This window comes from Abramis brama (assembly GCF_963993115.1).
Source record: "Abramis brama genome assembly, chromosome: 6".
In the NCBI taxonomy this organism is placed as follows: Eukaryota; Metazoa; Chordata; class Actinopteri; order Cypriniformes; family Leuciscidae; genus Abramis; species Abramis brama.
The window spans coordinates 38725131-38740644 of NC_139968.1; the positions used below are offsets into that span (position 1 = coordinate 38725131).

The 15514-nt window shown below is 36.1% G+C and overlaps 2 protein-coding genes across 3 annotated transcripts in view; one reads left to right on the plus strand and one right to left on the minus strand.

Moving 5' to 3' along the window:
- Positions 1–1064: 1064 nt before the first annotated feature.
- Positions 1065–11596, plus strand: dnase1l4.1 (deoxyribonuclease 1 like 4, tandem duplicate 1). 2 transcript variants are annotated; one of them, XM_084115984.1, is made up of 9 exons: positions 1065–1558; positions 6736–6824; positions 6910–6996; positions 8222–8334; positions 8616–8728; positions 10593–10750; positions 10823–10919; positions 11089–11140; positions 11235–11596. In XM_084115984.1, exons 1-9 carry the CDS (start codon positions 1478–1480, stop codon positions 11237–11239), a joined length of 795 nt encoding a protein of 264 aa, XP_083972110.1. In that variant the 5' UTR covers positions 1065–1477; the 3' UTR covers positions 11240–11596. The 2 variants fall into 2 exon arrangements, with proteins under 2 accessions (XP_083972110.1, XP_083972109.1); XM_084115983.1 differs by having other exon boundaries at positions 11089–11596.
- Positions 11597–13510: 1914 nt separating this feature from the next.
- Positions 13511–15514, minus strand: part of tma7 (translation machinery associated 7 homolog) — a 28309-nt gene continuing 26305 nt past the window's right edge. Inside the window, exons 4-5 of the mRNA XM_084115989.1 lie at positions 13846–13933; positions 13511–13702 (exon numbers count right to left, since the gene is read on the minus strand). Of these exons, the coding sequence (XP_083972115.1) occupies positions 13668–13702; positions 13846–13933 (123 nt within the window). The 3' untranslated portion in view covers positions 13511–13667. The remainder of the gene's footprint in view (positions 13703–13845; positions 13934–15514) is intronic.

Below are 15514 nucleotides of genomic sequence, written 5' to 3' on the forward strand. Positions count from 1 at the left end.
TCAAAATTTGACTGTTTTTATATTGCTAATATGTTGCTTAGAATTAAATCTTTCGAATTTTAAAAGTTTTTTAAACAACACTCACAAAGGGTTCTCGTTTTTTTAAAATTTGACTGTTTTTATATTCCTAATATGTTGCTTCAAATTAACATATTTGGAATTTAAACTTTTTTTTTTTTTTTTTTTTTTTTAAACAACACCCAAAAATAGGAGTCATGTTTGTTAAGCCCCTAAACTTGTTTAGGCTTGTGCGGTGTTGAATGAGATGGAATGTGAAAACTCTTTTTTTTAAATGTTTCTTTTCTTCTAAATCCATGACTGGAATCTATACATCCGCCATCATCATAAATAAGGTTTTGGGTGGTGTTGTCATGTCCATGACAGATGGTCGCTAGAGTGCAGATTAAATTTAAAGGCGGTTTTTCTTCTTTGAAGTTCGGCTCAGCAATGTCTGAGAGCTGAAGCTAATTTCTGCCCCATTCAGAGAGCCATTGAGAAACCCTCCGGGCATAAAAGAGCCCAGGCACCAGCTCCCCCGACACCAAGACCCGGAAATAGTTTCACACAGATCTGCTCTTTCTTGTCTGGCAAACTGTGGTGATTTCATCCTGTTGTATTTGTGAATGAGATTCGCATTGAAAGTCCTTTTCCTTCTCAACCTGATTAAATTTACGCCTTTTTTGATTTAGACAGGATTAAACGCATTCTAAGTGTCGCTCGACCATTGAGACAAGATTATCTTGTCTGGTGATCTCTCTGTAAACTGCTTCTCAAACAGGTTCTTTCACTTGTCACTCATGTAAAAGATTAAAGAGACCGCAAGAACAGAACAAACAGGATTTTTCACAATATTTGTTAACAACTGCATGATAAAGAGTCTAAAGGCCATGATTTTTCATTCAATTGTATTCAAGCGTCATTATAAATACTAGTGCAAAATGCCCGTGCAAAATCAGTTTTTGTGTGTTTTTAGTAATTGTTGGTTTGGTGCCTGTGAAAGAGACTGTGAACGCATTGAATTCAGGGAGCAGGCTAGGTTAATACAAATGATGGCTGTGAATAAAATATAATATTCAGAAGTAAACAGTGTTTATATCAGAATGTTTATTTTTAAACCACAACCGTCTTGGGGCTTCTTTGACCGATACAACCCTCTAATGTCAGAATGTTTATTTTTAAACCACAACCTTCTAAGTGCTTCTTTTACTGGTATTTTTAACGATATCTTTTGCATTTTACATCCAAACATCATCAAACTTGGCACTGCACTTACTCGTGCCCGTAGCGAGACACCTGTCGAGTTTGAAATCCATCAGACTAACGGTTCGAGAGATATGCGAATAACAGACACAGACAGACAGACAGACATACAGACAGACAGACGTTCCTGTAATTTATAGATAGATAATTGCCTGATTTTTCACTAACGTTGCAAATCTGTAATTTGATTTCTTTTATTTCATGTTTAACAAACATCATGAAGGTCGCTTCTTTCAACGTCCAGAAATTTGGGAAATCAAAGCTCTCTGATCCGGCCGTGCTGAAAACCCTGATCAAGGCAGTGTGATTTTACCATCATTCATTTGATACAATTTAAATATTTATTTTGTTTAAATGACAGATTAATTAGTTTGTAGTTAACGGTAATAACCCTGATCAAGGTGACGCCTGTCCACACCTACACTGTAAAAAGTGATTCTGAGTTTTAGTCAGGTGGACTAGTAAAATCATGTCCTGTCAACTTGTAGTGTCTCACTACACAATAGGATGAGTTATGACAACCTCAACTTGAAGGGAAATGGAAAACTTGAAATAACGTGTTCATATAACAACAAAACATAGGTTCTATCAACTTTCTGTGTAATGCGCATGTGCCAGAAACTCTACGTCATGATGACGTACTATTTGAACGAATTTGAAGCAGACGCGCCATCGCCATTTTCTGCACGAGAAGTTGCTGATGCAAGAAAAGACGAAGGAGCCCGCGTTTGAACGAGTAGGCTACAGGTGGACTTTTATGGACTGCAAATAATGAAATGAGTAAGTATACCCTGATTTGTGCTTTCTTTCATGTTAAATTAGGCTTGTTTCGTTAGCGCACCTCGTCCGTATTTTGATTCCAGGCACATTTTGATCACATTTGGCAAACTCGATTAACGTTAGTTATCAGGAGCCACACGCACTGCCAGGCAAATTTCTGCTCGCTAGACAGAGACACCGAGCTGCTGTCGAGACGTGAGCAGAAAGAGAAGTCGTCATTATAAGTTAATGTTGATAAATAGATAAAATAGTGTACATATAAGTTTTTTTTTAGCGTGTTCTTAATCGGATCTCATTATCGTTAGACACACCTAGCCTAATAACCAGTAAGTTAATATCTGAAGCAGCGCCGCCAGTATTTGTGTTTAACATGACAAAAAAAAAAAAAAAAAAAAAAAAAGCTCGATTGACTTATATTTCTTAAACACCCAGTTGTTATTTTTTCAAATGACATAGGCTACCATATGAATGTTTTGAGCAAGTGCAAACGGCGTGTCTTCTGTTGGCCTTAGGTAACTTGCGATGTAAGTTATAAGTCATAACTTTTTGTAGTGTAATAATTATTAAACTTATATGTAATTTGTGTTACCTGTGAAGCCCTGAAGAAGCATGAAATTCAGAATTACGTTATTTGTAGAAAACATTTTCACATAATAAAAGCTATATTTATAGCATTGCTCACTTTTATATTGACAGCAACATCATCAGTATAATTCAATGCATCACCCAGCCATAGAAATAAAAAAATGTTGATATTGTTTTCCTCATTGTATTTGGGGAGTAAGATGTTTTAGGGCTACATGATTATGGCAAAAATCATAATTTTCGATTAGGCTATTTTAATTGGCGATTATTAATTACGATTATCTGCATAATTTACATTGAATGATGTTTTAAATAGCTTTATAACAGTGGTTCTTAACTCGTTTAAATTCGACCCACATTTTCCCATAGTCATCAAGTCACGACCCTATTATTTTATGGATTTTTTTTATGCCTATTTTAACAATTGTAGACACAAACAAGTGCTGTTCTATTAGAAGATATGGGCAAACTTAAAATCCTAGGATTATATGACCAGTTCTTTCATGTTGAGTGAAATTAAAATGTTTTGACTTGTTAATGTTTTAATTCTGTCACTGAGATCCTGGCATCTTTGTTAAATTTGTAAATGTATTTATGTTTTTATAGATCAGCAAAGAATTCACCAGGCTTGTGTCAAAGGACCCGAGCAAGTCCTTTTTGGAAGGCCTAGGTGGTATTTTTGCATGAGTTTGGAGTGGCATGTTGGTGAGTAAATGACAATTATCATCTTTGGTAACCTATCCTTTTAAATCCTTTAAAGTGTTGTTACAACCCAAATTCATTTAAGGCAGGGGTGCCTAATCCTGCTCCTGGGGAGCCAAGATCCTGCAGAGTTTAGCTTCAACCCCAATTAAACACACCTGAACCAGCTAATCAAGGTGTTCAGGATCACTACAAACTTCCAGGCAGGTGTGTTGTTGAACCAAGTTGGAGTTAAACTCTGCAATACATTATTGGCCTTCTAGGAGCAGACTTAGAGTGCTTTGGTCTGGTTTCACACTCAACTTGATTCTATCGAACCCTGGTGTGTTTGCGTGCATATTACATCATGGCAAACGTGCACGGCGCATGATAGAAAACAGAACGCGGGTCAGTATAATTCTGTGCTATTATGCGCAGCTGAGTGAACAACACAGGTTTACTGTGTGTGTGTGTGTGTGTGTGTGTGTCGCATAAGGTGACCTTCTGCTGCTTGCAAACGGACTCTTTTGAGGAGACAGTGGATTTCCAAATTTGTTGCCCTGATTCCACGTGCTTTGCACGAATACACCGCAGACTCACTCTCGCTCGTATCCAAGGTAAATCATCAACACTGTCATCCCTTACATGTGTTTTATTTAACTAAATACATCATAATCAGCTAAAACGCATGCGCAGGTCACTTTACTTCCTGAACAAGCGCGCACCCGAGTCCATGTTGCTTTCTCATTCACGCGAACTGCGGCATGTTTCAGGAGCAACCGAACTCAGACCACCTCCTCTAGGTAGTCTCGGATTCGCTACCCCAGTGCACACCTGGGTCCGCCTGACAGCGTTCACATTAGAGATTTTTCATGTGAACCGTGACCCGTTCCGAATTAAACTTAGGGTGCTTTCACACTGGCAGTTTAGTTCGGAACGGGGCACGGTTTGCATGAAAAAACGCTAATGTAAACGCTGGTCTGAGTTCGGTTGCTCCTGAACCATGCTGCAGTTCGCGTGAATGAGAAAGCAACATGGACTCGGGTGCGCGCTTGTTCAGGAAGTAAAGTGACCTGCGCATGCGTTTTAGCTGATTATGATGTATTTAGTTAAATAAAACACATGTAAGGGATGACAGTGTTGATGATTTACCTTGGATACGAGCGAGAGTGAGTCTGCGGTGTATTCGTGCACAGCACGTGGAATCAGGGCAACAAATTTGGAAATCCACTGTCTCCTCAAAAGTCCGTTTGCAAGCAGCAGAAGGTCACCTTATGCGACACACACACACACACACACACACACAGTAAACCTGTGTTGTTCACTCAGCTGCGCATAATAGTACCGAATTATACTGACCCACGTTCTGTTTTCTATCATGCGCCGTGCACCTTTGCGATGACGTAATATGCCCAAAAACGCACCAGAGTTCGATAGAATCAAGTTGAGTGTGAAACCAGACCAACGCTGGGGGGCGCCGGGAACAATCGCGCTCGGGCTCGGACCGCAACAAACGAGCCCAGTGTGAAAGCCCCCTAAACTAAACTGCCAGTGTGAAAGCACCCTTAGACACTCCTGATTTAAGTGCCATGAGCGTGTTACACCCACTATTAAATCTTATTTTGGTGCTGAACAAAAAGATAACAAACAACTGTTGTTGCACCACATCACTGGTAAATTACAACAAAAGTGTACAAGTGTAAATGTGCAAATTTGAAATGAATGTTTATGTGTTTTGTTTTTTTTAAACAAGACTGAGGGAGGGGGAGAAAGGATAAATGAATAAAGAAAAACATTGGATTGAGGATTGAACCAATAAAGCTGGTACTTTAACCATCCTTTTATTTTACAGACAACAAATCAAAGGATGAGGACTGCAGCATTGCTTGGCCTGCCGTGGTACATGCGAGAGAATCCTTCAAAATTCATGGAGATATGTGAGGTAAGCTGAAACCTTTAAGGCAAAACAATGAAAAATTTAAATTTCTTAATTTGCAGGTGTCTGGGGACTGTAAATTGTTTGTGTAATTGGTTTTAAGTAGGCTAATAGTACCTTGTTTTGTTTGCATTCTATAAAGCCCAGTGACATTGAAGAGGAAGTGACCAAGGGTGTGGTGATAGGAATCCTACTGGTTGTGGAAAATGTGATGGAACCTCAGTCAGCGTTCTACAATGACGTTGTCCTGGTGATTGAGGAAGAAGTGGTGATGCGTCACCTGAGTGCTGTACCTAATGCTTTTCTGAACCTGATGGGCCTTGGTGTACGCATTAAACCTTGACTACCCAAAGAAATTCAAATTCACTTTTGAAGTGATACAGCGCCTGTTTATTGGTGTTGGATCAGACTCTTGAACTCAAGTTCACTCTTTGAAGAGCAAGTTGCTGAGATAAGACTGAAAACAAACAAAATCTTTTCTCCTTCTTGCTACTGTTAAATCGTTGCACTGTTTTAAAGTTTAAGAGCATTTGTTATTTTAGATCTCATTGTTTTAAGTGTAACGTTAGTATTCTTGATTTTCAAACAGACTGTATTCTTGTTACCTTGTCCTGCTTGCTCTTTCCTTGTCATGCTTCTACAAGTGGGAATTGAAGACACTGTTTTTAAACAGTTTAATCTGTGAAGTTTTTTAACACAGCTTATTGTGAATTCTTCATGTACACTTGTTCCTGCAATGAAAATATCTGATAATGACAAGGAGAGTTATTTGTACTATTTTGGCTCTAAGATGGGTCTGTGCATAGAGAAGTTTGCACTTGTTTGTGTGAGCTGTATATATGTGAGGGTTTTTCTTGTAATGTTTTTTTTATCTTTGCAAGATAATTCTTTGTATCTGTGTCTTTTGGGTGCAATGCATCCGTTTAAAAAAAATAAATGCTGAGAGTTTCAATTTTGCAGTTGTTGATTTCATTAAAAATTTGGTTCCAGATATATATCTAGAACTTCTTGTTAAAGCAAGCAATGAAGTCCAGTAAACTCAAATAGTTAAGTTATGATGTTAAGGAAAATGACTATTTTATGTCAATTAGACTTGGTTAATGGTTGTGAAAACATGAAAAATTAAGTTCAACCAATATGTTTCTCAGTTGACTTAACTAAAATTTATAAATGCTTATTAATTGATACAGTACGTTGGCTCAATTTACTGCAAGTTATTTCAACAAATACATACAAGTTGAGAGAACTTAAATCCTAATGTTGGCTAAACTTAACTGAGTCAATGCAACAAGATGACTTGACTAAGTCAAGTTGTGTCAACAAATCATTTTTTACAGTGTACAGAAAATATAAAGAGTCACATATAAATACATCCCATTTGACAGCGAACTCCCTTGTCTTGGATGAGTCTATAACATGTTATTTATCCTAAAGTCTGATAATCCTTCAAGGGAGGAGTAGCATGTATGAAATAATTGCTTGTATTTCTGCAGATAGTGTCACGCTATGACGTTATCGTCATTCTTGAGGTGGTGGATTCTAGCGGAGCTGCAGTGGATAATTTTCTCAAAGAGCTGAATAAGTGAGTCAAACAGGTGTGTTTTTCATGAGGATAAAAACACATTATTGCATGACAGTAGTAACCATGACTGGCCGCTCTTTAACAGGTCCAACAAGACAGATCCTTACAAGATGGAGATCAGCACACGCCTGGGAAGAGGCAATTACAAAGAACAGTTCATGTTTCTTTACAGGTAATGGTGTCATTTTGAAGTTACAATAGACCATTATTCAGCGTAGAAAATGCCTGAAAATAAACACCCAAAAACATTCCTATCTTGTTCATATTGAAACTTGTTTCTGCCTCAAAAAAAAAAAGTAAAAAAAAAAAAAAGGTAATTGCGACTTTTTATCTCACAATTCTGACTTTTTATCTCAGATAATATAAAGTCGCAATTGCGAGTTATAAAGTCAGAATGGCGAGACAAACTCTTTTTTCGCCTCAGAATTGGACTTTACAACTCGCAAATTGCAAGTCTATATCTCACAATTGCGAGAAAAAAGTTAGAATTGGCGAGTTTATTTCTTGCAATTGTTCGTTTATATCTCACAATTGTGACTTTATAGCATGTAATTACGACTATATCGCGCGATTCTGACTTTAAAACTCGCAATTGCGAGTTCATACAATGCAATTCTGAGAAATAAAGTCAGAATTGAGAGAAGTAAACTCGCAATTGTGAGATAAAAAGCCGTAGGTATCTTTTAAAATGTTTTAAGAACTTTCTAGGAAGATTGTTTTAGGTTGGTTATTTTTGTAACCAAAAACTAACCTTTCCAGAACATTTCAGGGAGTTTATTTTGTGACGTAAAGGGAAAGAACATTCCCCATTGGTTATTTGGAGGTATTTCTATAACCAAAAACTAAGATTCCCAGAAAGTTCTTGGATTGCACTGTATAAAGGTCCTAGATCATATGATTTTCAACGTTTTTTTCTACTGAAAGTTTTTTGGAAACAACTGGCATGCTGTTAAACAACAGTGCAATCCATCGACGCACTGTACTTATATCCCTCACAGCCTCGTTTTTCTTCCATGTCAAAAATTAAATATGGCGGAATGGCGCTACCCTAAATAAGGTCTATATGTCTGCTATGTCCCATGAATAAACACATTTGGACACTTGAACACATTACTTTCGCTATTTACCTGTAAATGGCGCTTGTTTTGAATTTGGAAAAAAATGCAGTTTGTTTGTTTCTATTAAAATAAATGTAAGTATATAAAACTTTACTTGTAGGCTATTTAATAGATCTATACAGATAAAAAAACAAAAAAACAATGGTGGATTGGCTCATTTACATAGCCTTAAAGGGGCAGCAACCAAAAAAGAGTCTATTTTTTACAGATTAGAGGGTGATACAAGGTTAAAATATAGTAATACCCCACTTAACTACATGATCTGTTTTAAACATAAAGGATCAGCATGGTGGATTTGGTTGGGTCTTACCAATACAATGACAAACAGCCTGGAGATGAAGATGCTTTTGCCAGAGAACCTTATGTTCTGCGATTCAAGTGTCATAAAACAGGTAAAGTACAACATATTAATCTCAGTGTAACGTCATGAGTGTGAATCTGATTATTTTGTGCACAACACAGCGTATTTTCATTAGCCCTGGCTAATGTCAAGTTTAGAAATCCATTTTACCTGTATTGTGTAATCTCTTAAATCCCATTTGACAGTCCAAACAACTGAAACTGAAATGTCACAGGCTGAATTGCATTAATCTCTGGGATGGGCTTTGACAGAAGGCGTTTATGAGGATACAAATTACTGTAATTATTATTAACTGTGCTTGTGTCTCGGCAGTATTGGAGGATTTGGTGCTGATGCCCGTCCACACAAAGCCTGAGGATTCAGTGAAGGAACTTGATGAACTGTACGACGTGTTTCAGGATGTCAAGAAGAAATGGAAGACTGATGTAAAACATAACCTATAATACCTTTATGACAATCAACCATTGGCTGAGACATTAGAGAGTCAATATACTATATGTGACCCTGGAGCACAAAACCAGTCACAAGTCACACGGGTATATCTGTGGCAATAGCCAACCCATTGTATGGGTCAAAACTATAGATTTTTCTTTTATGCCAAAAATATTTGGGTATTAAGTAAAGATCATGTTCCGTGAAGATATTTTGTAAATTTCCTACCGTAAATATATAAAACATTTATTTTTGTGAGTAAATGCAGCACAATCACGAACATAAATGGCAGGGTTCCCGCGGGGTCTTAAAAAGTCTAAAATTCAGAACTTTAAATTTAAGGCCTTAAAACGTCTTAAAAACGGCCAGATTTTCATCCGCGGTCTTAAATTTAATTTAGTCAGGTCTTAAAAAGGGTTTACCCTCGTTTATTTCCAGAAACGCTGGCTGGTACGTTATTACAAAGTAGCAAAAAAGTATCGAGTCGTAGCCTACAAAGCGGAGCTCTAGTGCAGGGTTCTCCCAACAAGTCGCTCGCGGCCTGATTGGAGGTCGCTCGCCAAGAGGCCGTTCACATATCGCGTCTTTTGCGCGCTCAAGTGTGTTCAAATGTAGGCGCGCGGTAAGCGTGCTCATAATTGAAGCGACGCACTCGTTTTTTCCAGGCGCTGTCTGAAAGTTTAGTCAACAGGAAGGATGGGGGTGCACCCAAACACTACGGGTGTTGTTCTCTTCTCCGTGAATAAATCTTGTGGCAGAGCTACAGCAAACGTTTTTCGGTGGTGGAAATCCATTAGCTACTTAAACTTCTTTGTCATTGTGGAGAGCGCAGTGCATAGTTGCATAGCAACGACAGACGCCACGGGAAAATCGGACCGAATTTTACTATTAATAATAAAAGATAAGCTAAAGTGCATTGTAAATGTCAGTAATTTATCTTTTTTGACTCATTCTTTTTATAAAAAATAATTTAAAGTCTGAAATATGTGAGTTATCTTTTTATAAAACCTTTTTTGTCAAACCTTTATTTTAACTTGTACATGTTATGCAAGAATGTTCATTTTTAATGGTATTATTTTAATGTTTATGTAAACAAAAAGTGCATATTGATGCTAAATTTATTTGTTATTTGCTGGTTTTTGACATAAAACTTGGTTTTCACAATTTCATTGTGTAGTATTAATACTTTTTGAACAGGATTCTGTGATAACCATGATAATTTTTGTCACTAAAATCATGAAATTAAATGTTCATGCCATTTCATCTTTAGTTATGATCAACTAAAATCAACTAATTATGTGTTTTTTACAGTATAATATGCAAAGTACAATTTTCTATAAAAAAATTATATCTGATTCTGTTCTTTTCTCTGACATGCGTTGTTGCGTGTGGAAGGTTACTAATGTGATTTATCTGTAAATTAAATGAATGCTTTTTCAATTACTGAATTCTTTGAAATAAAATTAATTCTTTGATTTGAATATTTATTTGGTAATAATGCGTCGTGTAGGTCTTAAATTTCAATCTTTGTGGTCTTAAAATGTCTTAAAAAGGTCTTAAATTTGACTTACTGAAACCTGCAAGAACCCTGAATGGACAACTTTAAAGGCGATTCCAGATATTCAAATAGTTGTATCTCGGGCAAATATTTTCTTATCCTAACAAACCATACATCAAAGGAAAGCTTATTTATTCAGCTTCAAAAAACTGACCCATGTGACTGGTTTTGTGGTCCAAGGTCACATATTTTAGGCAATGAGAAGCCAAGAATTGTTGATTTTATTAAACGGTTACAACATAATGCAAAGTTTGTAACATAAAAAAATCTATATTTCAAACATGTGCTTATCTTTACAGAACATCATGATTTTGGGGGACTTCAATGCAGATGGTAGTTATGTGTCTGATAAAGACATGAAAAAAATCCGCATCCGCAGTGACAAAGACTTCCATTGGCTGATCACGGATGACGAGGACACCACAGCCAGCACACGCAACGACAACACTTATGACCGGTACATAATTACACTGTACAATACATATAAATTATGATATCATTGTTATTAATAGCACACGTTCATGCACAGGATTGTGGTTTATGGAGACGATATGCTGAACGCTGTTGTTCCAAGATCTGCGAAACCATTCAACTTCCAGAAGGCCTTCAAACTGAAAGATGAGGATGTAAACAAGAATTTTTATTTTTTTATTTGAACTTACACCACAAGCTTATCTAAGCATACTTACCATAATACAAGAATTATTACTATATTTAACTTACAGATTTTTTTTATTATTTTTTTTGAGGACTGGTTTCTAGTAAGTTACTAAAACAGATTTAATGTCTTCACAGGCACTGAAAGTGAGTGACCACTATCCAGTAGAGGTGGAACTGAAGAATAAACGTAAGCAGCTTAAACGTAAACGTAAGACACACGAACAGCAGCAAAATGACTAAAACTACATAATGAAACAATAACAAAAGACATTTATGTTTAGGTTAATCAAAGAGGATGGAACATTTGGAGACATGAGAGCTGAATATAAAGATGGATAAGCTTCAACAAACACTACAGCGACTGAGTTGTTTACAAACTTGAAATGATTGGATATTGTATAATTGTGTTGTCATGAGCTTTGCGAATATGTTTCACAATCAAAGACATTAAACATCTGAACTTGAAATTTATACAAACTTTATTAATTTAATGTTTTATTTACAAGAGAAATATAAAGTGGCAACAAAAAAGTAATAGTAATTTGACGTTGCCACTGTGGACCCAAATCATAAGTTGGTGGTTTGAAAGGCAAGCAAACACTTAATCACATTCATTTCTTCCCAGACTTCTTGATTCCACCTCAAGCTATGGAAAGAAAACAAAGGACAACTGTTTGTTGACAAAAGCTTTATAGAAAGATTTTCTACATTAGATGAATAAACTCAGGTGGAAAAAACAGCATTTAAATGACATATTAAAGAATGACGGGTGGCTTTATGTGTCTCTTACTTAAAGGTCCTTCTTCTGAACAGCCTTGGCTTTCAATCGCTCCATTGCTTTCTGTTTCTTTTTCGGTCTCTGTTTGAAGGCTTGGTCCTTCTGTAGTTTGTAAATAAAACAAGGAATGGGTGCAATTCAACAAGTTATTAAATGTGCAAACCATCAAGCTTTGACTGGCAGGTAAACTTCTGATTACTCTAATAAATTAATGTGATAAAAAATGTGATTAATAAATAAAATGATCAATTCTGACCCTACCATCTGAATGTTGCTGCAGAAATTGAGACTCCTCAGACAAAGTTTTCCCCTCAGAAGCAACATTTTCCTCAGAAGAGGGAGCGTTTTCCCCATCTTTTATTGCACTATTTAGCTGAGCCCGTCCGAATTTCTTACTGTAGCCCATTTGCTTCAAAGTTCTCCGTGTTGTGCGTTCAGAGATGCTCTTTTGCACACCTTGGTTGTAACGTGTGGTTATTTGAGTGACTGTTGCCTTTCTATCAGCTTGAACCAGTCTGGCCATTCTCCTCTGACCTCTGGGATCAACCAGGCATTTTCTCCCACAGAACTGACGCTCACTGGATATTTTCTCTTTTTCGGTCCATTCTCTGTAAACCCTAGAGATGGTTGTGCGTGAGAATCCCAGTAAATCAGCAGTTTCAGACACACTCTGACCAGCCCGTCTGGCACCGACAACCATACCACGTTCAAAGTTACTCAAATCCCCGTTTTTGCCCATTTTCTTTCACTCATCGTGTTCGTGCGCGCGCGGCTCCTCTATTGCGCGGGCGCGCGCATACATTCCCAGGCTCTGATTGGTTAAGAGGTAAGATCGACGTATCTACGTAATGCTAAGATCCTCAGCTATCATTGGTTCGTGCGTCGTCATGTTTTGACGATCTTCGCCGAGTTTTGCCGAACTTACTCACAGCGTTACTGGATTCATGAGGCAAATTTGGATTAGGCTAAGTTATGTACCAAGGGAAACTAACAGAATGGACTCCTTTTTGAAGAAAACAGCCTAAGATGAAGGTCTATGTATCTTCTTGGCTATTTTTAGCTCAGAGATAAGATAATCAGAGCTGAAACGCAATGTTTCTCCTAATTTGTTTCCAAAGACCAAATATGTATTTAGAGATTCATTCGGTAATCATTTGATCGGTTGTATTATGTCAACATAATAAACTACATAACCATAATCTTAAAAAGAATGTATTTTTTTTTTGTTTAAAATATGGCTTGCTATGTTCACCAAACAAGAACGATATTAAACAATCTATTTATAGTCTAATAGTATACAATTTGAAAACGATGGATTTGTGTGTGTGAAAAGTATAGCTCTTTAATACCACAATTGACTTTAAATGTTTAATCAGGACTTTAGAATAGAAAAGGACGGTCTTATGTAATCCTGGACCCAGTAACAGGTTTACGAACTTAATCACACTTAACAAAGACAGTTATTACTGTGCATTTAAATAAACAGAACGTTTTTAAATTTTTCGAGGACTGGTTTAGTAAGTTACTAAAACAGATTTAATGTCTTCACGGGCACAGAAAAGTGAGTGACCAATCCAGTAGAGGTGGAACTGAAGAATAAACATAAGACACACAATTCATCAGCAAAATGACTAAAACTACATAATGAAAAGAAACAATAACAAAATAAATTTTTGTTTTCAGTTAATCAAAGAGGATGGAACATTTGGAGACATGAAAAGTGAGACTGTAGAGCTGAATATAAAGATGGATAAGCTTTAACAACATTAAAATCTGAAATTTAAATTTACAGTCATCACAAACTTTATTCCTTTATAACATTTTCTTTACATGAGAAATATAAAGTAACTAAAAAAAAATCATTTGACATTGCTATTGTGGACCCAGATCATAAGTTGATGGTTTGAACAGCAAGCAAATAAACACTGAAACACATTCATTTCTTCCCGGACTTCTTGATGCCACCTCCAGCTGTGGAAAAAAAAAATCAAAGGAGAAACTTTGTTGAGAAAAGGAACAACTCAAAAACTTTAAATATTTTCTACATTACATTAATAAACAAAAAACTTCATTTAAATAGGAAAGAATGATGGGTGGCTTTATGCGTCTCTTACTTAAAGGTCCTTTTCCAGCAGCCTTGGCTTTCAATTGTTCCAATGCTTTCTGATCCTCTTTCTGTTTCTGTTTGAAAGCCATGTCCTCCTGTAGTTTGTAAATAAAACATAGAATTAGTGTGTGCAATTCAACAAGTCAAGCCATCATTTCAAAATTTTCTAAATTTGACTGGTAGATACATTAATTTATGCATTTGGCAGACGCATTTATCCAAAGCGACTTGCATTGCATTTCAATGTACATTTACATTCTTACAGATACATTTCTGTATAGGGACGCAGATTGCTTAGTCTGTTTCTGACTGCTTTGTCTTGAGGAATAACATATTCATTGTCCATACCTTCTCCATATTCGGATATGCCAAATCCATTTATTGTCCATTTTTGGCATTGCAAATACCGGTAACAAATAAAACAAACAAAAATTATACTCAACAATTTACTTTGACTTATTGCTAACAAACTGTTTTGGTATGAGCACAGTCTTGTACAAACATGACTCTCAAACACGGCACAGTCAAAAAGTTTGTTTGACCTTCAATCTCTGCACCTGTAACTCATCATCACCTTAAATACTGTATACTCAAATACTAATACGCCCTCTAGTGTCACAAACAAAAAAAATACAATTTAACATAATGGCTCCAACATGTAGTCATTACTTTACTCTAAAGGCAGCTGATCTGTCCAGTTCACAAACCATAATCTCAGTGTTTATGTATAAACACTTCAACCAAAACCTCAATACGAACTTACTTCATCCACATCAAGTAATAACATAAAGTAATAATAACAGTAAATTATGCACAATTACAACTAACCTTAACTGCAAGTCTATATTAAGTACAAGTAGTTAATTAATATTACACAGTACTTATTTAAGTACAATGTAACTGTCACCTTAAAATAAAGTGTACATTTTTTTATTGTTTAAAAAGTGTCTGGAGAATCTAATCTCAGCATCTCAGAATCAAGCAAGGTTCTTGTGTCTCAAAATGTGACTGTTTTTATGATCCTACTATGTTGCTTAGAATTCAAATTTTTGGAATGTAAACATTTTTATAAAACAACACACCCAAAAGGTTCTTGTTTTTTAAAATTTGACAGTTTTTATATTGCTAATATGTTGCTTAGAATTAAATCTTCGAATTTTAAACTTTTTTTTAAACAACACTCATAAAGGCATTCATATAATACTTTTAATCTTACAGTTAAATCCGACCTCAAGATCATAAACGCCAGAGGAGAACTGGCCCCCGACTGAGCCTGGGTTCTCCCAAGGTTTTTTTTTTTCTCCATTAGGTCACCTGATGGAGTTTTTCGGTTCCTTGCCACTGTTGCCTTTGGCTTGCTCAGTTGGGTATATTTGGGTATATTTAATAATTTTATTAATCAATCAACAATACTATTGATCAGCATTACCAAACATGGACGTTTTCCACTAGAAACAAACATTGATGTATTATTTTAATTTAATACTGTGAAGCTGCTTTGATACAATCTGTATTGTGAAAGCGCTATATAAATAAACTTGACTTGACTTGACTCGACTCATAAAGGGTTCTTGTTTTTCAAAATTTGACTGTTTTTATATTCCTAATATTTTGCTTCAAATTAACATTTTTGGAATTTAAACTTTTTTTTTTCTTTCAAAACAACACCCACAAAT

Coding starts and splice junctions, on each gene's coding strand:
- dnase1l4.1 (XM_084115983.1), top strand. CDS start 1,478: ATGAAGGTCGCTTCTTTCAACGTCCAGAAATTTGGGAAATCAAAGCTC. Junction 1,559..6,735: donor TGCTGAAAACCCTGATCAAG/GCAGTGTGATTT, acceptor GTATTTCTGCAG/ATAGTGTCACGCTATGACGT. Junction 10,920..11,088: donor TCAAACTGAAAGATGAGGAT/GTAAACAAGAAT, acceptor ATGTCTTCACAG/GCACTGAAAGTGAGTGACCA.